The sequence below is a fragment of the Babylonia areolata genome, chromosome 2, assembly GCF_041734735.1.
Source record: "Babylonia areolata isolate BAREFJ2019XMU chromosome 2, ASM4173473v1, whole genome shotgun sequence".
Classification (NCBI taxonomy): domain Eukaryota; kingdom Metazoa; phylum Mollusca; class Gastropoda; order Neogastropoda; family Buccinidae; genus Babylonia; species Babylonia areolata.
Genome location: NC_134877.1, coordinates 40,044,455 through 40,068,231, shown reverse-complemented (window position 1 = coordinate 40,068,231; position 23,777 = coordinate 40,044,455). Strand labels below are relative to the sequence as shown.

The following is a 23,777-nucleotide window of genomic DNA, read 5'->3' as shown; positions in this document are numbered from 1 at the left end:
GAGAGAGAGGTGTCTGCTTGCTTTCTTTAGTCTGTAGATAGACTGGTTATGAAGAGAGAGCAGGGATGATGGTCGTGAATGAACGTAGACTATCATGAGGGCATTGAAACTGCTCAAATTGCAGTCACAAACCATTCATGTTTCTGGAAGGAGAGAGAAAATGAATTTATTCAGCATTGACACCTCGTAGAGCCTTTCAGCCAGTGTCAACCAAAGAACAAAAATGGAAACATGAATGATGCAAATCATTAGTGACTTGGTGCATTGGTTTCAAATGGCATGGGAAGGGGAGAATTGAATAAAGGATTAGATGGGTGCAATAGCTGGGTGGTTAAGGCGTTGGGCTTTCAATCGGATGGTCTGGGGTTTGAATCTCTGTAACAGTGCCTGGTGGGTAAAGGGTGGAGACTTTTCTGATCTCCCAGGTCAACATGTGTGTAGACCTGGTTGTGCCTGAACTCCCATCATGCAAGCAGAAGATAAAAAACGCATGTTAAAGATCCTGTAAATTATGTCAGCGTTTGGTGGGTTATGGAAACAAGAACATACCCAGATGCACTTACCTGAAAATGGAGTATGGCTGCATACATGGTGAGGTGAAAACAGTCTTACACATAAAAGCCCACTTGAGTACATACTAGTGAACATGGGAGTTGCAGCCCACGAATGAAGTAGAAGAGAATAAAGGATGAAAGAATGATACTTGAATACACACACACACACACACTCACACACACACAAATGCATATACCATTATCAAAATTTACTTGTCAGGTTAAGTTTCACAACAATCTGAACCAGAAATCACAGAATAACATTATGAAATGGAACACACACACACAGATTAAAAAAAAAAAAAAGCTAAATGAATACGCTGTAAAGCAGTGAAAAGGGGAATGTAGATATCAAAGCTTGATACCGAAGAATTGAGAATGAAGTAAGTATACATAATTTAAACTTTTTCTTCTGTTCCGTGGTTCACACTTGTTAAAATGGCTCTGAGAAGTTATCAATCGCTCATGTAGATAACAAAAATTATACTGTAGTTTGAAAGAGAGGTTTTTCTTTCTTTTTAAAATTTTTTTTTGAAATAGCCCTTTTGTTTGTTTCTCTCCCCTTCCCTCTCCATTTCCCAAGAATTGGAGTTTTATTCTTTCATTAAAAAAAAAAAAAATCTTTCTCTTATCACTCTGCTTTCACTTAACTACTGCCTCTCTATAAGTAAATACAAAAGAAAAAAGGCCACCTCTTGTGGCTGGTCCGAACTTTTGGTTTATTGTAAGCCATTCTCAGGGAACAGCTGACTTGTCTGCTGGAAAGAGATGAACAGACAGAACCTCTTGCCTCTCAGTCTCAACTATCATTTTCCTTGTCTTCACTAGTGTAACTCGTTCTTGTCTGGTTTGCCTGCTTCATCCATCCGCGCCCTTCAAAGCATACAAAAAAAGTTGCTGTTCAACTCCTTTTCAGAAAGTAAAGATTGGAACAACACTCCTCCCATGGAATCTTTCCATTGTCTCACATAGAATAAAATACAGCACTGTATACATAACCAAGTCTGCCTCTTCGTGTCTCTGTGCCTGCCCTCATATCTTCACCCTGTTTCTTTCTCTGCCATCAAGTCTCAGATCCATTCTACTTCCATTTTTACAGATTTATTTAGTCCACAATCAGCTGCCACTCTTTTTCTGTCTCTGGAACAAGGTCCCTGTTTCACTTCGTCAAAACTGTACACTTTGCCTCAGCAAGTCTGGACTTCAAATGCAACTTCTTTCCAAAGAAGTTTTTGCCTTCCCTCCTCTTCCCCACCTTCTCACCCCCCATTCCATCCTTCAGTTTTTTCCAGCTTTGTGCGCATATTTGAATTTTTTTCTTTTGTTCACTTTCTTTCCTTTGAAGTATTGGTGTGCGTTTGTTTTTTTTTGGTTTGTGTGTGTGTGTGTGTGTGTGTGTGTGTGTGTGTGTGTGTGTGTGTGTGTGTGTGTGAATGACTCAAGTGCAAGTGCTTTGGTTTGTGCATAAAATTCAGCACTGCATTAGTACATGGATATACATCCATGATTAGTAATATCATTATTACAGTGATGTTCCTTAACACATAAAAAAACAAACAGAACCTGTCCTACCCCCCACAGCCCCCACACACTTACACACTCTCTCTCTCACAGCAAGCTGGTCTCAAATGCTGTGGAGACTAGTTTCTTTTTAATGTGGCTTACTGTTCAGTCATAAAGAGCATGTCCACTCTTTTTCATAGCATATTTCTGCTTCATTGTTCATGTTAAACCTGTTTTTGAAGGAACTGTTGTTAGCATTTTCCTTTTATAGTTGTGGACATTTGCTGGTGAAAGTAGTAGATCTTTGAAGCATTGTGATTGTTGAAGTCATAAAATATTTTCCTTGTTTTGACTCATTGATACCAAATGTTATAAGGAGATGTATACATTATCAGTAAATAGAAAAGTACAAAGTTCTTTGACAATGGAAAAGTAAAAGGATTAAATTGTATTGGTATGACAGTGCCATAAGCCAGAAGCATACATTTGGTATTTGTTTCATGGCTGTTATGGAAATGCCTTTGTGCGCCAGTCTTAATCTTGAGCGCTTCAGATATTGTGTGTGGAACAACAGCAGCTTTTTGTTTGATAGCAATTATATACAAATAATTGAATTTTACTCTCACTGTTGTAGTTTTTCTGTTCTTCTCATTGGTTTGTTGTCTCTTTATTACAAGGTGATGTAGACATGCTCATGCATTGCTGTTTATTGAATAAGGAAAGGAAGAAAGAACAAGAGAGGCAAGGCCTTCAAGACTCACTTGTGATACACTTAAAAAAAAAAATCTAATCGTTAAAATGTGTTCTGTACTTGTTATTATAAAGCTTCAGGTAAAAAAAAAAAAAAAGCAAAAAAAAAGCAAAAAAAAGAAAAGTCCTGACCAGATTCGAACCCCGCGTGTTTGGGTGAGAAGAAACTGTCTTACGCGTTACACTGTCGTGGCTCCTTAACTGACATTATAAAATTTAATATTTAAACATACTTTTTTAAAGGGCGATAAATCGATTGCGGTATTCGCAGTGAGAACGCTGTTTAAATCATATTATTCTGGTGTATCTTGGGCATTCAAAAAATCTTTAAGGTCAATAAAAAGAAATTCTTTTTAAGTCCGCGGTAAAGGAGACATGGCTATCGCCGCAGTCACACTGCAACATTTAGCCATTTTCTCTAGATCTAGATAGATGTACAAGTTTAGTTACACCCACCGGGAATGTAGTACGACACGGTCGATCGATTCAATTTCTCTTTTATGTTCATTCTAGTTTTATAGTTTTAAAGTTGATATGAAAATTTAGTATTTTGTTAAACTAATGACATGTAGAGCCAAGTACAAGTACTTCTAAACGTCGTATGAAGTGACAAGGACTTCATTTTGAGAAAAGTCAAGACTGGAAATTTTTTCGTTTCATCAGTTCAAGGGTATTAACTCGCATGGTTTACAATTTTTAACTGTGAATTCCGACTGATTCTGTGGATATTTTTATGTCAGTTTGGGGAATAATCCAGTAAGTTATGAGGTGTTCACAAATCTTTCTCTGAATGAATATTTAACAGTCTCCTTCTCCAACTTTCCATCACATGTTATCGTGTATTGTCGATTGAATATAGGATTGAACGGGCAGGTCAGCAACTTGAAACAAAGTGGCGTCGTTCGCGTTCGTGAAGAATATGAACACACGCTTTGAATGTATATAAATATTTGTACGCAATTGATTTTTGCCCATGACCTTCAGGGCTTAGCCAATAGATCTATAAAGTCCACTCGTCGTATTGATTTTAGTATTTTCCGAAAAAGACCACTTGGGCGAATGAACATAGTGAAAGCCCTGTACACTGAGAGTAAAACACACAAGCTTTTTATGTATTGAGTATAATTTCAAAATGTTATGTTTAAGATGAGAAAGATCAGTGTAAAGCAAATTAAGTCCCCTAGCATTAATTACAGATTAATTTCCCTTTTTTACTATCTGCACCAAAACGTTTGCAAAATAAATATAACTTCCATGCTTAGCAAAAGAAGTTCCTGTTTGAACAAAAAATGATAATAATGACTGCTCTTCTTGTTGTGTCAGAATATCAGATCAAAGTGCCAAGTTTAGAGAATAAAAAAAATATAAATATAACAGTAAATGCAGTTTGCATATAATTTGGCTTCTTTTTTATTTTTTTGTGCCTATCCCAGAGGTGCAATATTGTTTTAAACAAGATGACTGGAAAGAACTGAATTTTTCCTACTTTTTTGCCTAATTTGGTGTCAACTGACAAAGTATTTGCAGAGAAAATGTCAATGTTAAAGTTTACCGCGGACACACAGACTCACACACACACACACACACACACACACACACAACGGAACACCGGGTTAAAACATAGACTCAATTTGTTTACACAAGTGAGTCAAAAATGACAGTTAGGTACAAGAATATTTATGGGAAAGACATTTGATGCAATGAAATGATGGATGTTTGAAATTAACAAAAATGTGTAATTGTCATGATTTCAATGTTTTTTTCTTAAGTAGATGCAGGCTGTTATTGTTGTGTTGGCTAATTTCTTTTTCTTTTTTGAAATTGAAATTTATGGAGTCCTGTTGTCCTGTATATCATAAAAATGTTTTTCACCCCTTTGGAGGTTTGTTTTGTATGGTTTATTGGTGCTTTGGGGACTTATATCCCTAGAGAAGTGAGCTCTTTATGAATGATGTTTCATATTGGGGGATAAGTTAGATGAGTACTTGTGCATTGATCTGTACATCTTTCTCATACACAGAAAACCAATCGCAGGTTGGAGGTAAACTATATTGTTATGATGTTGTGGCTTGATTGTCCAAACCCAAACTAAATCATGTTGAGCACACACTTGACCCAATACTGCTGGTTCATGTCATATTCACCACCACTGCCTGTCATGTCAAGCATGATTACATCACTTTCTTCTAATTTTTTTTTTCTTCAGAAGTACATCTTTGTAGAAGCATGACATGCATTGGCTTGAATTTTAATGTAAAAATTGTACATACTTTGTGGTGTCTTTGACATACAGTGTGTTTCGTTTGTTGTGTTTTATTGCTTGTTTATTGATATGTTTTGATCTTTGGATCATCCACTGTATATGGCATTTACAGTGGTGTATGTTTCATTTCTCGATAGGAGAAAAAGCAGCTGAAGGTAAATCCAGTGAGGTGTATGCATAGGACAGTGCAATCCTTAGTTCTTGGTTTTTTTTCTTCTGAATAGCTGCTTAAGTAATATCCCATGCTGGTTTGGAATATCTCTTCTGTGGTGTTGCTAAGCAAACAAACGTCTGAACTGATTGAGTTCACATAGTTTATGGTAATGTATGTATCTGCTCCCTAGTTGTTTTGCCTCATCAAAATTGCTTCATCTTTTTTATTTATTTATTTTTTTGTTTTAGAGTTACCATTGCTTTTGTTGTATTTGAGGCTGTTGTATTTAAAATGGTAGCACTGGTAGCTTAGATTGGTATAACATAGAAAAAGAAAAACTGAAAGGGAATCATGTTGAAGGGTTAAAAAACAAAAACAAAAGAGATTCTGTTTACTAAGTATTTTGTAAATTCTGATGTGTGTTGGGGATGCCAGCGTGTTCCTTCTGTTATCTTTGAAATTCAAAGTTTGGTTGGGTTCTTTTTTTTCTCACTACATGCATGCGCGCGCGCGCGTGTGTGTGTGTGTGTGTGTGTGTGTGTGCGTGTGTGTGTGTGCGTGTGTGTGTGTGTGTCCGAAAAAAAAAGAAGTTATATTTGTTTTTAGCCAATACAATCACAATTTTATATGTTGTTGTCTTGCTAACCCCTCTGCCTGCCCCTTCAGCCAGGTTCACTTGTGGGAAAGCAGAAAGATTAGGAGACACTCAGTCATGAAGTAGGTGGATGATGCTAGACATGAGAGTTAGGGAAGGCAGAAGACATTAAGTTAACCATTACTATTTATGTTTTCTGATGAACCTTTATTTCTCTGTAAATTTCTTGTTTGTTGTTTTTCCAAAGACATAAGAGAACCTAGACTGAAAGACAAATTTGTGGGTCTTACAGATCAGTAATCTCTCTTCCTATTCAAAAAGTGTTATATCTGCACACATTGTGAAAAAAAAATGCTGAGCAGTTTCTTTCATCATCTCTTGTTTAATGAATGTGTAGTAATTCTGAAGATTATTATTCATATATTGATATACATCTACAGTTAATGTATTTCATCATCTCTTGCTTTTTCAATGTGCAGTAATCTGAAGATTATCATTCATATTGATATACATCTACAGTTATGTGTGTCGCCTTCACTGCATACTTGCATGTATATTTGCATTTTGTCATAAGCATTTGAAGTCACTTTATTTATCACCATTTGAATCTTGACCTTGACTTAAGCCATTGAAGTTTCATTTCAATTATCACACAGTGTCAACAGATTATCACAGTGTATATTATTATTTTTGTTTTTATTAATTTTTGGAAATAAGATCATGGGCATATTTTTGCATGTGAATTTTGGAATGCAATGTTTGACAAATTATGCATGTGCTGGATGCTGCCTTACTGATCATCTTTCAGAACCTTGGCACCATGGAATGCATATGCCTCTCAAGCTAGAAATTCTTTAGTCCACAGCTTTCACATAGAAGATACTGTTGAAAGAGCCTAGTGATTCTCCATGATACCCATGTTGACTCTTTGTATTCACTGCAGCCTTTCAGTACTTGCAGAAGTTGTAGCTTACTGCCATGTGTTTGCACCCCTTGGCCTGGTTGGTCATGTACTGAATGTCAAACACCTTGTACAGTTCATTTGCTGCCGTGTTTGTTCTGTTTCCTTTTTGTTTGTTTACTGGTTTAAAAATTGTGGTGGAAAAATTGATTGTTGATTTTCACTTTTGAATTAAAAAAAAAAAAAATCAGTGATTTGTTATTAATTTATTTCATTTTCCTTTTGTAAGATTTTAGCCTTTACTGTGGTGAGTGTCAGATTACTAGTGTTGTTTAGTATTTAGATACGCATGTGATTTTTGTTTTTGATTGATAGTTCATTCAGTTTTAGTAAAGTGTTTTTTGAAATTGCAATTTTTTTCAATACTGTGCTTATTTCTCCATATATTATTGCTTCATGCTCATAACTTTAGCACATATATGTTGCTTTAAATGATTTCTTTATGATAATTTTTTTCTCTGTCAGTGTTTAAAATTCTAACAACAAATTAATGAGAAATGAAAAACCTTGATTTTTGCTCATGTCATTGAGATTGAAATAGCATCATGTGCAGTCATGTGTATCATGCAGTATCTCTTGTGGAGTATTACAACTGTTTTGAGTTGCTTTATCAAACTTGTAAACAACCTGACCATTTTCTTAAGTTGCTTTGAAAAGTGAACTACCTCATATAAAGTGTGTGTGTGTGTGTGTTTTTGTTTTTTTAAATTTTTCTTAAATTTTTTTTTTTATATATATAGTTTTTACTAACTTTACCATTGTCCTCCAATGGCATATAATCAGACAGAAATACTTTTCTTCTGTATTTTTTAAGCACCTTTGTGCAGGCGGCATGCATACTTAGTCTTGATACCATTTGTGCATATTGATCTTTGAGAAGTGAGTCACAGGGATCAGGAATGTTTGGGTCAAGGGATATGCTGAGGGGAAAACGCTATCCTGTGATCCTGATCTCTCATGATGGCCATTTTGAGGAGCTTTAGTCTTTGAGAACTGGTAGTTCAGCATCGGTGTCTGAATCAGCTGGTTTGTGGAAAATGAAGTGCAGGGGCAGTGGTGGCGAAGGGTGTGAGAGGAGTTTAGGGTGAGATGTAAAGGTGGTCAACATCAGTTTGACAAGCCAGTAAATCTGGAATGATTGCATGAGCTAGAGACACCTTTTTCGTTTTTGTGAGAAATCAGTATACCCAGAAAACTGACAGGTTATTTAAACCCTTGTGATTAAGTCATCATTTTATTTAAAGATTACAGTATTTTGCATTGGTTGGTCCTAGCTGCATTACATATGTCTGAACACAAACACACTCAAACATACATAAACATACACTCAAATGTACATGGGCACACACACACCCACACACACACACACACACACACACACACACACACACACCAAACTACTCTTTTTATTTAAAAAATGTGTATGAGAGTTTTCTGCCATTGGCATGATCAGTTTTTGATAGGATCCATGATATGTTTAGATGTCTTAGTTGCATTGTATTTAAGGACAGTTCTTGAGGCTCAGCATGAGATTAACTATTGCAGTGAAACAGGGCATGTGTATACTCTGACTAGTGTGAACACACATATAGACACACTCAGACAGTCACATTCAGACACACACAGACACGCACACAGACACACACATCCACCCATCTATACATATATGCATACATATACACATTCACACTTACATACTTATAAATATGTACATATGAACCTACCTACTTCACACATTAAAAGATAAAACAAATAATCTGCTGCATAGGAGATTTGCAGATGAATATGCAGATGAATGTTCTTTATTTCTGTTCATATAGGCTTTCAAATTCTGGATACATATTGAAGAAATCTCACCGCTGAATCAAAAGTTAAGCTTGCTTGTAAATTATGATGGACCATCGAAATGTACAAGTTAGTTCAGCTTTTGATTTTGAGTTTGGAAATTTCTTGTATTCTTCATTCCCGTATTTTCAGTACAGGATAAGAAGAAAAAAAAGAAAGTAGGTTGATGCAGCTTTGCTGTTTGTTTAAGCCAGAGGAGGACAGTGTAACATGATTGATCCCTTCCAACATTGATGGCTGTGATTTTTAGTGGATTTGGTTTGTTGCATTTATGGCATGGGTGTGATTTGTAATGGCTCTTGCAGAAGATCTTTGGACACCAGCCCCCTCCGAGTATGTCCACAGTTAGGTCCTCTCTAAATGTAAGTACTGCCATGGAGATGGTCACCTTGAACTTGTATGTCAGTATGTGAGACCAGTTTTTGTTACAGACATGACCTGCATGAAAAATGACATTGTGATAACTTTTTAACTATTCTTCAGACTTTGTACTACTCTTGTGTCCTGTCCCTTTGAGAAAATTGGTAACAATGTTGAAGACCCTTCTGACTTGAGATACTTTGGGTAATATTTGTGTTGAGGTTAACTGCTGTTTCAAGTATATGGATTGCTTATGGATTGTTAGGACTGTCATCCACTTTTAAAGTTCAAAATTGTAATAAAACACATCACCTGAATGTATGCAGATAATTTTAATTGGATATTTGGGTCTCCTATCAATAGAGAATTTGCTTTCCATGTACACATATAAATAAAAAAGCAAGAAAGAGACTGTCATTCCTCCATGGCCAAGATGATTTATTTGATTTTAAAACATCTTTCTTAATTGGCTAGATAGTCATGATTAAGTGAATACTTACATTATTGAGAATTGATAAAATAAATGTCAGTCATAAAAAATTCATATGTATTACTGAAGACTGGAAAACTGTTATGGTTTTTCATTTTCCTGGTTTCGTGCATTTTGCGCCTGTTTAGTAATTTTGTCTGTCCTTAGCAGTCTTCCCATCGTGTAGTTCCTTTCCTGCTAACAGAACCGTTTTTGTCCCTTTAGTTGTCTTCATTCTTTATGCCATTTCTGTTCATCCTTAATCCTCATAAGTCTGGATTATTTTTGTCACTGTGTATTTGTGATAATCTTCTTATCTTAGAGAAACACTTCCTATATGATTAAAACCAAAGTCCACTTTTGTTTTGCATTCTGAAATACGTGGATTCCACATAATGATTTGGTGGTTGGGTGGTTGGCTACTGGTGCATGCCTTCAGCATGGTATGGGAGAGGTGGTGAGCTTAGATTTTGCCCCCAGTTCCTGTCCTGATTGTGGAGACCAAGAGACCTCTCCAGTGAGCGCAGTTCATGGATGTCCATTGCATTGTACAGTCAAGCCACCTCTCCCTGACCCCACCCCTGTTTATCAAAGAAAAGGTATCTTAAGATGGCTGTGGAATGATTTCTGTCAGAAGACAATCAAAATAAAATCTGTGCATCATTTGGTGGTAGTAACTGTAAGCAGAAGATCAAATACGCACGTTAAAGATCCTGTAATCCATGTCAGCGTTGGGTGGGTTATGGAAACAAGGACATACCCAGCATGCACACTCCAGAAAACGGAGTATGGCTGCCAACATGGCGGGGTAAATAAACGAAGCGGTCATACACATAAAATGTTACATGTCTGTCTGAGTGTGCATGTGTGCGTGTCTGAAATCTGATTAAATGACACAGGAAACGAATGATGAGCACCCAGTGGCAGCCATCAGTTGGCTCTACCTAGGTAGGCAGCCTGTTGTGCAAATGACTCTGTGTTTGTAAAGCCCTTAGAGCTCGGTCTCTGACCGAGGATAGGCACTATATAAGTATCCATATCAATCAATCAATCTCTGATTAATGATAGGGTTGTTCATAAATCATTGTATTGTAACAGCCTGTCCATACAGTCTGTCATTGAAAGTATGGTTCCCAGACAAGTCTGCTAATAAAACAGCACAGCTCTGCATAAAAAGGTGGCATTTCCAACTGGGTGTTGTGAAGAAAGCTGAGAATACTCAGCCTGAAGAACTGGGTTCTTGATGTGGACATGTAGTGGAACGTGAGAATTGTAACAGAGGAGAGTGAGAGAAATACTTTTGCAGATTACTTCTCATACTCTTTTGGAATGTTGCTTACTTCCCAAGAACCAAATGTTATATTGATAACATAACTCACCCTGTTTTGATGATTTATTTCTCTAGTATCATGTTGTGTACAGCTGTTTCACCTGTTAGTTATGCTTTGTAGTAGTAGTTTTTTGTTTTTGTTTTTTTGGTGTTGTCAGTGTGTCACAGAAATGTGTGTGCGTGTTTGTATGTAGTTCGTATTTCCCTTGCCCTGTGTTGTTTTGCTTTAGCAGCTTGATGTGCAGGAGATATCTTCATGTCCACTTGGCATTGACACTAACTGGAGTCAGAGCTGATTTTGTCATGTTCATATATGCATGCTGTAAACCTTGTCATTGTTGCAGCACAATAGTTAATCTCAGGCATCTAGTTCCATGTATTTTTTGTTTTTATTATACACACAGCAGTGATGTTATAATTTTCATGAAGTATATGATTATTTGCAGATCTATCTTTCTCTTTCAGGTGCAGCATGCTGACATTTGAACTGCTCAGAATGCTGTGTAAATGCTATTTTGACACTTTAACTGAGATCTCTGTGTGTCTTGACATTTTTTGAAGAATAGAAGGACATTATTTCCTTGTATGTGTGTGTATATGGAAAGATGAAAATGTGAGTGAAGTAGTACAGACTTGAAGGTGACACTATGCACTGTGAAATATCAGAATTGGCAACAGTTTGCACAAACCTGGTGAATCTTCTCCTTCTAGGGAAGCAAATCATATTTTAAAAAGCCACCATTTGGAAAGTCGTCTTTGGAACAGTCATGAATAAGTAGTAGATTACAGTCAAACAAAAAGTCTTACTTCCAGTTGGGTTCAGGAGAGGCCATGAATTGAACGTCAGAGGTTTGTAATGAAAGATGTTCATTTGACAGGTCCATTTACCCAAATTTTGTTCGTTTACATTCCATCAGGGTATTCTCCTCTGCATGTGTCCTCATTAAAGGCATACAGGACACAAAGCTCTCAGTTCACAGATGATTGCAGGAAAAGGGTATTCTCTGCTTGTGTCCTCATTAAAGGCATACAAGACACAAAGCTCTCAGTTTACGGTGGATTGCAGGAAAAGTTAATCAGACACACCTTGTCCTTTAAGCAGGCCAGAAAAGTGTCAGCCTCATGGACTGGCATCTGGGAACCTGTGGGTTTGAGTTCAATCATAGGCATACCATTGTGGGGCGGTCTTATTAGCCTGCAGCCAGTTCCTACCCACAAGTTGATAGTGCTGTGGGCTCAAATGGGAAGACTGACCACCAAGTGTTTAGGAATACATCTTTGAGAACATTGCCCACCTTTCCTGACCAATTTTGCATGTATGACTATCTGTATCCCTTAAATAACAATGGGATTATGAGTAATATAGAGTATAGCTTTGTGTCACATGGTGTCAAACCCAAGTATCTACATCCTTATCCTCATTCATCATCATAAAAACACAGAAAAATTGTCCTTGTATGCCTTGATCTGAAGGTGATTTCAGTTTCAAGCATTTTTGTCAAAATACATTTCCATGCCATGAAGACCTTTTTTTTTTTTTAAAGAGCGTTAAGACAACATGCACATGCACACGTGCGTGCATGCGCGCACACAGACACAGACACACACTCAGAGCAAAAAGAAAATCTTAATGGATTTATATAGTTTGTTGTATGTGCTGAAAAATGGGTGCTGAAGTATGCTGTACATAAAGAATGAGGGAGAAACAATGCAATGCTTAGATAAGGTAGTGGTTTATAAAAAAAGAAGAAAAAAAAAGAAAGAAAAGAAGCAAAACAAACTAGGCATGTAGGGATTGTAATTCACAGGATTGTTATTTTCAGCCAGTACTTAACTTTTCTGTTTTAATTTCATGCTGTATTATTTCCTCGCTATCTGAATCAAGTTGTCGACTAATCAACAAATTCATTGTTATCAAAAATATTTACTTATGAGTATCAACTGATCAGCTGACAACTTCTGTTTTTGTTTAGCTGTCAGTTTCTGCATCAGATGAATTCGAACACATGACTTTTCATTTACCAAAAAAAGGGTTATGAGGAAAACCTGGTTTTGGTTTGCCAAGATGTGTTTATTTCAGGTAACCCAAAAGGGGTACATGACAATGCTAATATCTCATGTAAGTAATACAAAAATATGAAACACATGTGGCATTTGGAAGGGGAAAACTATGCATTTATTAAGCGGCAGTAAAAAGGTTAAGTATTGTTTATTGTATACAATACAGAACAGAAAGTAGGGTCTTAGACACAGGTTCCTTGTTCCATGGTCTCTGTGAGTGCATGATTGCATCGCACGTCACATCATGGAATGTACTGGTGTAAGTAATTTATGACTGTCAGGAGCACAGAGACAATTGTTTGATAATCCCCAGTGACCCGTCCTTTCTGAGAGCCACTGACACAGACCCTGCTGCAGTTTGAGTGTCCCAGTAACATCCTGGCAAGATTTTATGTTATTTGTTTATTTCTTTTGGAAAAGTTTCATCCTTGCATGAAGAGAAGTGATGTGTAAAATTAAAGATTTTCATTCATTTGTTCTATGATCTGATTACCATTGCAGATTTGTTTGGCTGAGTTCCAAGCACTTTTTTTTCTGAAATCTGTCCAGAAAGTGTGTTGAGTGTGTATGTTTGGTGTAAAACACATCTGCTTTTTGTTTATAGTATTCATTAGCAACTTCCATACATTGTAAGTACAAAAATCAAGTATCTGTTTTTTAGTGTAATTGATAATATCCTTACATGAATTTATATCCCTAAATTTTTTTTTGTCAGTTGGTATCTTTGTTTATTTTTGTTTTTGAAACGATGTTTGTAAACAGAGTTTGCCTGTACAAGAACTTAGGTTGATGTTTGTGTGGGGTTTTTTCTTGTGTGTGTGTGTGTGTGTGTAAATTTTAACTCTTTTTTGGGGGTGGGGGGTGGGGGGGTAACAAGATTTACAGGTATCAGCAACACTGACTTAAGTGTTCTATCAAATAATGACAATTCCAGTCAAGTGGTGGGAATTTTAGTAATATTCAGAGTGCAGTTTTATTTTGTTTTGTGTACTTCTCAGACTTTAGTTGATCATAGTTTGTATTCAGGTACTGTTTTGGTGTTAAAAAAAAAAGAAAAGAAAAAAATCTTTTTGAAGAAAATATTCACAGATAAGTTATTTGTCCTGTTGTATTTTATCATGAAAAAGTGTTGAGTTACAGTATGAAAGTTAATAAGTGATTAAATCTCTCATTTTGTTGATGTTTATGTTCATGTTATATGTGACTGTCATTATTTTCTCAGACATTTTAATGAAATCAATATGTAGGTGAATATGTGAACAGGATTAACTTCTTTGGATGCAATGTCATGCTCATGGCTTGACAGGGCTTTTCCTTTATTATAATTCAGTATTGTGTTTTTAGTTTTTATTTTAAACTTGAGTCTGAGGTTCCGTTCAGGCAAATAATGATGACCAAATGTTTTTTTAGTCTGTGATTTACCTGTCAAGGTAAGCGTGTTTGCAAGCCAAGCTTGAAAACAAACATGGCAGCAAACAAATAGATATGAAGTAACAAATGTAACAAATAACAACAAACAATTCAGTTACGCTTGCTGAACTAGACCTAAAGGAGAGTTGTGTGGTCATGGTAACAGTTATGAACTGAAGCATGAAGCAAGCAGGAGAGGGGAAGAGGAGGTGGGAGCTCTTGGAGACCATCACCAATAACCCTAACCGAAAAGGCAGACAACTGGCCATGCAGGACAGTGCTGTAGCAGTGACAGCCACCATCCTGCATCAGATCCACCATCAGAGGAGCGTTTATGGAGGGGTAGTAGCTGTTGACATCACATAGCCACACTATGGTCACTGCCAGTAAACCAGCATGGAATGCATTGATGATTTTGTATGCAGCCACCAACCATCACAGGACTGTTTTGTGGCAGTGACAGTCACTTCCAAGCGTGGCAACACTTTCAAATGGAGAGGGAGCTGGGGGAGGGAGAGGGAAGGTTTCACCAAGCAAACAGTATATACATTGCTCTGATTGTGTCCCCCTGACGGTGCAGGAGAACTGTGTGGCGGTGATGATCGCTATCCTGCGTCAGATGTCGGAGGTGCACTACAAGGACTACATCAACAGCTTCCCCACGCCCTACGACCTGCTGGACTTCCTCATGGAGATCCTCATGGTCTTCAGAGACCTGGTGGGGCGCAGCGTCTACCCCTCTGACTGGCTGGAGATGATCATGCTGCAGAACAGGTGAGTGTCCTGTTTCACTTTCTCAAGGTGTCAAAGCATGCAGACTGATTGATGTACACTGCACCACTTCTCCTGTATTAAAAAAAAAAAGACATGCTGTCTTTTTTTCTTTCTCTTTTTTATAACATAAACCCAACATGTTTATCCTTGAGAACAATGTGTAAAACATTAAAATAAAAAAGATTTTTTTAAAATGCACACCACACGTGTGTGCACATTGACACCAGTATGAAAATGCACACGCATACGCAAACACATGCACACATGCACACACCTACCTCATGTGTGGTTCAGAGAGATGTAAAGCATAACAGGTTAAGGCTACAGGAATATGGTCTGATAGCATCAGTGCAGATCATAGGTAGACAAGTGATTCCTCTTTGATGTTGAGAGGGATAAAGATCTGCCAAAGAAATAAATGATATATCCTATAAATAAATAATATATCAAAGCAACCCCAAACCTCAGATTCAGTAATATTCAGATACTATTGCATTTATCAATAGTGTGTTTGTTGGTGTTGTTTTTAACAGCATGTTGAAGACTATTTGTTGATGTATTTAGATTTATTTTATTTCTATGTCTTGAAAAATGCCATGGCCTGGGACCACGGTGTTGGGTCTGTGTGTCAGGTATCAGATGTGATTTAGCATATGTGGACCATTCCACACACTTTGTTGCATTTTTTAAACTGGAACTGAAACTAATATGTCAAATATTGAATGATAATGGACAGATTTTATACAAGTCCATATAACCTTAGGAATTTGTGAAATACTGTGATGGTCCTGTTTCAGTGTCATACTGCGAGCATTGAGGTTCTTTGCATCGACCATCCATGAAAAGTTCTCCAATCCATTTGAGCAACAGGTATGTGCAAGCAGGTGCATTCTATGCTACTGGCAATTTGATAAATGTTTCACTGTGAGAGAGTTAACTTAATCGGGGGAGAGAAAGGAGCAGAAGCAAAACAGAAAAATGATAGTATTGATAAAGGAAAATTTATGATGTTGTTAGACTGATTCACCATTTCTCTAATCAAGCTGTAAGAGTTTTAACAGAATGTGGAAATGGTGAAAAGGAAAAGTTCAGCCTAACTCTCTTAACATTTTTGTTGTTGTTGTTATGCATGACTTTTTGAGGTGGAGGGCAGCATGTGTGTGCACGTGCGTGTGCGTGTGTTTGTGTGTGTGTGAGTGTGTGTGTGCGAGTGTGAGAGAGACAGCACAGAAGCTTGGGTGTTAATTGATGTCATGAACATGCATGAGAGAGAGAGTGTGGGAGGGAGGGAGTGGGTTCCTTAAAATCTCCTCCGACGTTGTATGTGGGAGACAGAGCACATGAGCGCATGTCTTAATGAATGCCTTATGCGTGCATGTTTAAGTGAGAGAGCTTGTATTGAAAGGATGTCCAGCTGATGAAAGGGGCATGGTGTGTTGTGGCAGCTGTGGAACAACTTTTTCCACTGTGCCATATCCTTCCTGACCCAAGATCCCCTGCAGCTGGACAACTTCTCTCACTCCAAGAGAACCAAGATCATTGTCAGGTATGGGGAATCTCTTCCCTAAGGTCTTGAAGTCTAAAGTAAAAGCTAATTTGTGTTTGCACATTTCTTCTGTCATTGCTGCTGTGTGCACATGTCAAATGATCGGTATAAGGACAAGCTTGGCGCTTCCTTTTTTCAGGAAGTGTCTGGGTTTGTTCCAGTGTACTATTTATTTACCTGTGTGCTAGATTAATTAGTAGCATAAGCAGCGTTGATTTGAAGTTGTGTACCTTGTCAAGGGAGAGAGTTACCACTCTTTACTATTTGTTAACCTTTCCTGAAGGGAATGGATGGTTCTGTTTGTTTGGTTACTCTGGTGGAATCATTCTTACAATAAATCTTATTTTGATGTATCATTTTTAGTTGTCATTTTTCTTGATAGTATTGAAGATATGCTTTTAATTGTAAAATACATACAGTAGTTTTGATGTCAAAATCAGAATTTGACTGTTACAAATATCTAGCATTTGATTTAGGATTATTTTGACAGCAAAAAGATCTAGCGTCTAATTCAGGATAATTTTGGAAGTTGGGAAAAAGCAGGTAAAAAGAACAATGTCATGCTGGGGATGCTCCAAGGTTAATATCATAATACTGTCATTTTACATGCAGGTAATGCAGACTTTACTTTGCAGGTACAAAGATATGAGAAGGGAGACAGCCTTTGAAATCAGGTCCATGTGGTTCAAATTAGGTGAGGAAATGATAATTTTGTGATCACGACTGACAGTTGATAGATTTGTAGGTGGGTGTGTGTGGGCATGTGAGCGAGTGAGAGACAGAGGGATGGCAGAATGCACGTACACATGGGCCTACATTTGCTGGTATGCTCGCATGTGTTTGCTGGTTTGTATGTGCAGTATGTATGGGAGTTTACAGCTTATGCGTGTGTGTGTGTGTGTGAGGGAGGGAGAGAGAGAGAGAAGGAAGCTGGCATACAGAGAGACAGAAGAGAGAGTACATTTACATTTTCTTACACTATGTGTCCATCTCTTGTGTATTTTTGTAATGACTTACGGAAAAAGAAAAATTGCTGTCTCTAAGCTCATCAACACTGCTACTATTACTGTGGTGGTAAGCAAGGTGATTTTATTTCATTTGGACAGTCTGACACTGCAGTAAGTATACTAGTCAAACAGGGAGTGTACAAAGGAACTCCTCGGTTTTTGTGAACACAGGCCCAAACAAGATCAAGTTCATCCCTGAGCTGGTGGGCCCCTTTCTGGAGATGACCCTCATTCCAGAGATTGGTAAGTCTTCATTTCTTAAGATATGTGGTGCATTTGCCTCACAGCAAGGCGAAATTTCTCTCTTTCCTTCTTCCCTTGTTTCATTCCTTTCTTCTTTTGATTCGGCCATTCCTTCTTTCTTGGTTTCTCTTCTTTCTTCTTTTTATCTTCTCCAAATATGTGTTCATTTCTCAAATCAGTTGTTTGCAGTGTGTCATATTTGGAGTAGTTTTTCCCAAATCAGTTTGACATCTTTCCTTACGTTTGTGAGATACACAGAGCAGACTTTTGAATTGCAGAATGAAATTTCATAGCAGAAAGTTTCTTGTCCTGTTAATTAGCAAATGTGACAGTGTTCTCTAACTCTTCTTCTTTTGTGTGAGCATGAACTAACCTGTGGTGTGTTTATTGGTTCATTCCCATGTTGCATAGGATTTGAACTGAGCTGTGTGATGTACTCTCTATCACACAGAGCTTCGCCGTGCAACCATCCCCATCTTCTTTGACATGATGCAGTGCGAGTACATGCAACCTGTGCCCAACTCAAACCGCATCCAGGGGAACTTCCACGAGGTCAGTGTTCTTGTTGGGATGTCGGCGTAAATAGATTATCTGTGCAAGTGTGTCTCCATTCTCAGAGCTTCAGCATAAGTTTGGTTGCACCCTGCTCTTGTTTTTACTTTTAGCGTATCATTGCTGTGTGTGAAAAGACTTAGGGCTTTTGAAAGGTGGTTGATGGGTGAGACAGAAAATATCAGTACATATGTCTGTGGTTCACAAGACAGCATTTAATGGGATCTAACTTGAAAAAGAATTATAAGAAGAGTAGAAGAAAGACATGAAAATTAAAGCTATCCAAATTGAATTCATACTCTGTCTCTTGAAGATCTTACAGTATTAGAATTGATGTACAAATTATGGTGACAAAGGATTGACTGCTGTGCTTGATTTGTGATTATTGATTCATTTTGTTTTTACTGGAATATACCTGTGATAAAAAGAATACAAGCAAGTGTACAAGTGAGTGATGGATGTTGGTGAGTTCCAAAAATGCCCCTGTGACTGTTGTCAGTAATGATGTCACACTGTGTGTGGTGCAGATTACAGACTGTTGTTCGTAGTGACAAAACATTTTGTGGCGCAGGTGGAGAATGAAATGATCACACAGCTGGACGTCCTGGTGGAGGGAGGCAGGGGAGACGAGCAGTACAGGGACCTGATGTTTGAGACGTCAGTACCTCCTGTTACTTTATTGTGCCATCATCCTCCTACCTTTTGTTGTGTACTCTCTCTTCTTGTGCCTCTCTTTTTTTTTTTATTACCTGCTCTTTCTGTCTGTCACCCTCTCTTTTTCCATGAGCATTTTCCTTTCTGTGTACCTGTTTTTGCCTGTATCATGTTCTCAGTGTGTACAAACTTCTGACTGTACACGATTTGCATTGAAGATCCCCCACCCCCTTTTATCCACAAACTTAGGTTATGATGATGTTTTTGATTGCTAGGTCATAGGTGTACAAATGTTCTTACGCACACATGTTTTCACTGTTTGATCTGGGTTAACACATCTGAGTTCTTACTCTGAGAAAGTCATGGAGTGCGCAGTGTCAGATTTAAGCCATGCGCATTTAATATACCTTGAACAAATTGTTACTGATGCATCAAGTCACAGAACAAAGCGATGCTAGTGTCCGAAGAGAGTTTCTCTACATATTTACAAGCATGATACACATTCCAAACATAGCTCATAAACATGATTACTGTTTGACTGTGTGACTAAACTTGAAATGGACCAGATCATGTACACAGTTTTTCTGTCGTCAGGGCTGATAAAGGTAGAAGCCATAGAATCAGTGTGCTGAAGTAGCAAGTCAGAGGCAAAGAAATACAAGTACTGTTTATGCCTGATCCATTGGTGCATTCCTCAGCAGGTTGCATTCAGGTCATTCATGTCTGATACACTCTAAACCTCTTGAAAGGTGAAGAAGCTCCCTGTGTAATTAGCCTCAGCATATAACATAACTGATGATGGTCAACTGCTGGTATCTGCATGATATCAGGCATAGACATTTTACACTTTACAGCTAATCCTTTAACTCACTCTGGACGATGGAACGTTGTAGCGGTTTTTCTCATGGGGTAGCATAAAAATGGCAGCTACACAGGGCATTGTGAATGTGTCAAGGGTCGAATGGAAAGTTTCTTCGTGAGGTTCCGTAACTATACACTCGCTGGCCAGCCATTGACATTGGTACCCCACATGACAAGCAAATCTGCATATGTATCAAAAATGGCGTCGAAGGCAATACAAGTGGAAATTTTTGGATCAAACTAGATCACGACAGTGGCTTTTTACTACTGCTGCTGAAGTGATTGAAATGCTTTGAACTGAAGGTTTTGACATGACAAGGATGATGAAGACGTTGAATAAAGTATCTGCAGTGAAGAAAGCTACCAGCAAGAACGTACTGAACGTGACTCAGCTTCTGAGGGCTGTGAAGAGAGGGAGGGGGGTGGGTGTACACATGACATGAGGAGAGGGATCAGTGGGTCAAGTACAGGGAGTTTCATTCAGTTATTTTTTGTTTTGTACTTTTTGTGATTTTTTTCCTAACCCTTACAAGTGGGTCGTCTGCAGGGAAAAGCAAGGGAGAAAACTATTCGTCCGGAGTGAGTTGAGACCCTGTTCCAGGATGTTCCCAGATACTCCTTTCCAGATCCCTAAGGAAAAAAATCATTTCATCTAGAATCAGATTCTACGGGGATTGAACAAGATGTGTGTGATTTTTTTTTCAAGGTTATTTTTTTCTTATTGAACTTAAAACATTATTTTGGTTCATGTTTGACTGGTTTAAAGAACTGACAGATACTCAGTCCATTTGCGATCGGTGTAGCTGTTTGCCCACACTTTCTTGCACATTGAGAGAAAGTGTGGCTGGCACCCCCATGGTTTCTCTCACTTTACAAGAAAGTGTGGGATTGCGATATAGCACGGTCATACCCCACCATGTATTCTCTCTTGCCATGGGAGTTTAAAATGGGACCAAATATTGCTGTGATACAGCTTTTTCTGTCACATTGATTTAGAATGTGCCTTCATTTCAAGCTTGTTCATGTGTTCATTTGTTTGTATTAGCAGCTATCCACATGCAATGTTTTATTGAACTTAGTTTCTGGATTTCAGAGAAAATACTCTGGATTCAAAACATTCTGTTTTTTGTCAGAGTCAAAGAAGGAAACCAAAACAAACTAAAAAAAACAACAACAAACAATTTAGAGAAAGCACAGCAGGGGAATGACCATGCTTTCTCACAATCCTACGCTTTCTCATAAAGTGAGAGAGAGCATGGGGGCACCCCCATACCCCTACCCCCTATGATCTCTTTCAATGCATGAGTTCACATGGTATTGCAAGAAAGCATGGAGCTAACATGGGCTGTGAGCAACATGATTTGAACTGATATGAGGACTTGGACCAAGAGTGACATATGATGGTTCTGTGCCTTGCTTTGCAGCCTGATGCACCTGTGTGATGGCAAAGAGCCCAAAGGTCTGCAGGACCAGGGCAAGGCCTTCGTGGAGGTGATCTGGAAGCTGCTGGAACGCTTGCTGGTCTACCGCCGCATCATCCAGGATGAGATCAAGGAGCATCGCATGAGCTGCATCGTCAACCTGCTGGTGAGGGGAAGGGGGTTCAGCAACGAGAGACAAGGGCACTGGCAGTAACCACCTGCCTTGAAGGTGGTTCTGTTGAAATTGGAATGTTAACTTGCAGGCTCATAGACATGTGGCATGGCACATATGTGTGTGTGAGTGCACACATGCACATACATGCAAAAGTGCATACGCTTATATGCACACATGTAGTGTACACGCAAACACACACACACAAACACCACACCACACCACAACACACACCACCACTCCATACACCTCACCACATGTGCACATGTGCATGGGTATGCGTGCATGCATGCGCACACATACACACATACACCTTCAGAGTCACTAAACAGCTAATATGTTTTATTCATAAAAAAAGAAAAGAAATAGATGCAACACTTACAAATGACTTTCCATGAAATTAGTTGTTGAAGATGGTAATTGAGAGAGACAACTTTGAACAAAATTGTCACATTTCTACAACTTGTTTTATTTCAGCTTTAATTTTGGCAAACAGCAGTGCAGCTAACATAATGAAACATCCATAAACCAGAGGTGCTTTCTTGCACCTGTACTTACATCTTTTTCCAATGAAAAACCAGAGCTATGGTTTATAAACCAGAGAATGTTTCTGTATTCAGTGAAAGGCCAGCAGTTGACCATGTGCAGCCTGCATAATTAAAATAATCAGGAATTGGAACAGGGTATGAAAACTTACCTGGTTTCAGGCAATGGTCCTTAATTTTTATGAAGACCGTAAATCAAAAACACAGTTGCAACACTCTCATGATTTCTTCTCTGTCATTGACCGTCTTTTCTCACCTGCCCATGTAGGATTTCTACCATGACATCAACCGGCAGGAGATGTACATCCGTTACCTGCACAAGCTGAGTGAACTGCACCTGGGCTGTGACAACTTCACAGAGGCTGCATACACCCTCATGCTGTATGCCAAACTGCTTCAGGTAGAGGACTGTCCGGCATGGCCAACAGTGGTTTTTTGTTTGTGTGTGTGTGTAAAAAATAGAGAGAGAATATGCATGTGTGTCATAGAGAGAATATGTGCATAAGTGTGTGTGTGCATGTTACCAAACATTTGCTGGCTTCAGAAGGTGTATTGGATAATGGTTTATTGCAGACTTTGTTTTGTGTGTGTGTGTGTGCATGGGACCAAACTCTTGCTGCCTTGAAAAGACAAATTGGATGAATGTTTGTAGCAGACCTTTAACTCACATGTTTAATGAAAATGAAATCAAAATGGCAATAATTTCTTTTACATGGGGAAAGCTATTATATATCTACCCTGCTGCTTTTTCCCTTCGATGATTTTTCTCCTGTGTATAAATTCTGTTCAGCAAGAGTTCTGACCATTTTTGTACTGTCTCAGATTCATGTGCATAGCTGTGTGCAGACGAAACATGTTTTTGGGGGGATGGGTATTGCTGGTTTCATGAACAAGTCTCTGATGTCCAGTTAAGCAAGTGAAGTACTTACTTGACTCTTGTCAAGATGGGGCATGCGATTCATTTTGAATCAAACGGTGTGTATGTCTGGGAAAAAACCCAGTAAACAAAAAACTCAGCAAATGTGTCACACACACACACACACACACACACACACACAAACATATTTTTCTTTTTCCATACACATGTATCCTGTAAACGTGTTTGTTGTTACAAGTTATGAATGGAAGTCTTGGACAGTAAAATGATGATGACTTCTTTTTTTCCCCCTCGCAAAGCAGGTTCTGTTTTTTTCAAAAGCAAAGCAATTACAATATAGACATTTTTACATTACCACATATGAAACATAGTATATATCTATGTTGATATATTGTTGTTCTTTTTAGTACATTGACACAAAGAGAAATATACCCACTCACACTTTGAAGACTGACTGCCACAATCACTTCTTGCCTATATGCACGAGTACACATGTTACAGTCTGTCTCCTACTGTCTTTTTGTGTTTTTTCCCTTTACTTTTTTTGCCTTTTTCAATTTGGCATTTTATATCGTTCTGTGACTTACAGGCATTAAGGTTTCATTACAGTGAAGCACTCTGCTCTGTTCTGGTTTTTCTGTATGTCATTTGATGATGACTTTCTGTGACAGTGGTCAGATGAGTGTCTGCCACCCATGCTGCAGACCAACAAGTACCCTGATGCTTGGACCCACCGGGACCTCAAGGAGAAGCTCTACTATGAAATCATCTCCTACTTCGAAAAGGGAGAGGTGAATTATGGCTTGTCATTCGCTTCTAAGTTGGATAAGCCTTTGTATGAAGAAATAAGAAAACCCAAAGCTTAATGTT

General features: G+C 38.2%; 1 protein-coding gene across 8 annotated transcripts in view; it reads left to right on the top strand.

The window, feature by feature from the left end:
• Positions 1-23,777, top strand: part of LOC143301147 (dedicator of cytokinesis protein 1-like) — a 93,729-nt gene that overhangs the window by 40,437 nt on the left and 29,515 nt on the right. For 4 of the 8 annotated variants that reach the window (XM_076615279.1, XM_076615236.1, XM_076615270.1 and 1 more), the window contains exons 30-41: positions 4,828-4,848; positions 8,931-8,987; positions 14,836-15,029; positions 15,827-15,899; positions 16,475-16,575; positions 17,211-17,269; positions 17,754-17,825; positions 18,277-18,377; positions 18,949-19,034; positions 21,317-21,479; positions 22,299-22,430; positions 23,579-23,698. In XM_076615279.1, coding sequence (XP_076471394.1) covers positions 4,828-4,848; positions 8,931-8,987; positions 14,836-15,029; positions 15,827-15,899; positions 16,475-16,575; positions 17,211-17,269; positions 17,754-17,825; positions 18,277-18,377; positions 18,949-19,034; positions 21,317-21,479; positions 22,299-22,430; positions 23,579-23,698 — 1,179 coding nt within the window. Of the gene's footprint in view, positions 1-4,827; positions 4,849-5,207; positions 5,226-8,930; positions 8,988-14,835; positions 15,030-15,826; positions 15,900-16,474; positions 16,576-17,210; positions 17,270-17,753; positions 17,826-18,276; positions 18,378-18,948; positions 19,035-21,316; positions 21,480-22,298; positions 22,431-23,578; positions 23,699-23,777 lie in introns of all 8 variants that reach the window. The other 4 variants (XM_076615230.1, XM_076615253.1, XM_076615244.1 and 1 more) reach the window with 4 other exon arrangements.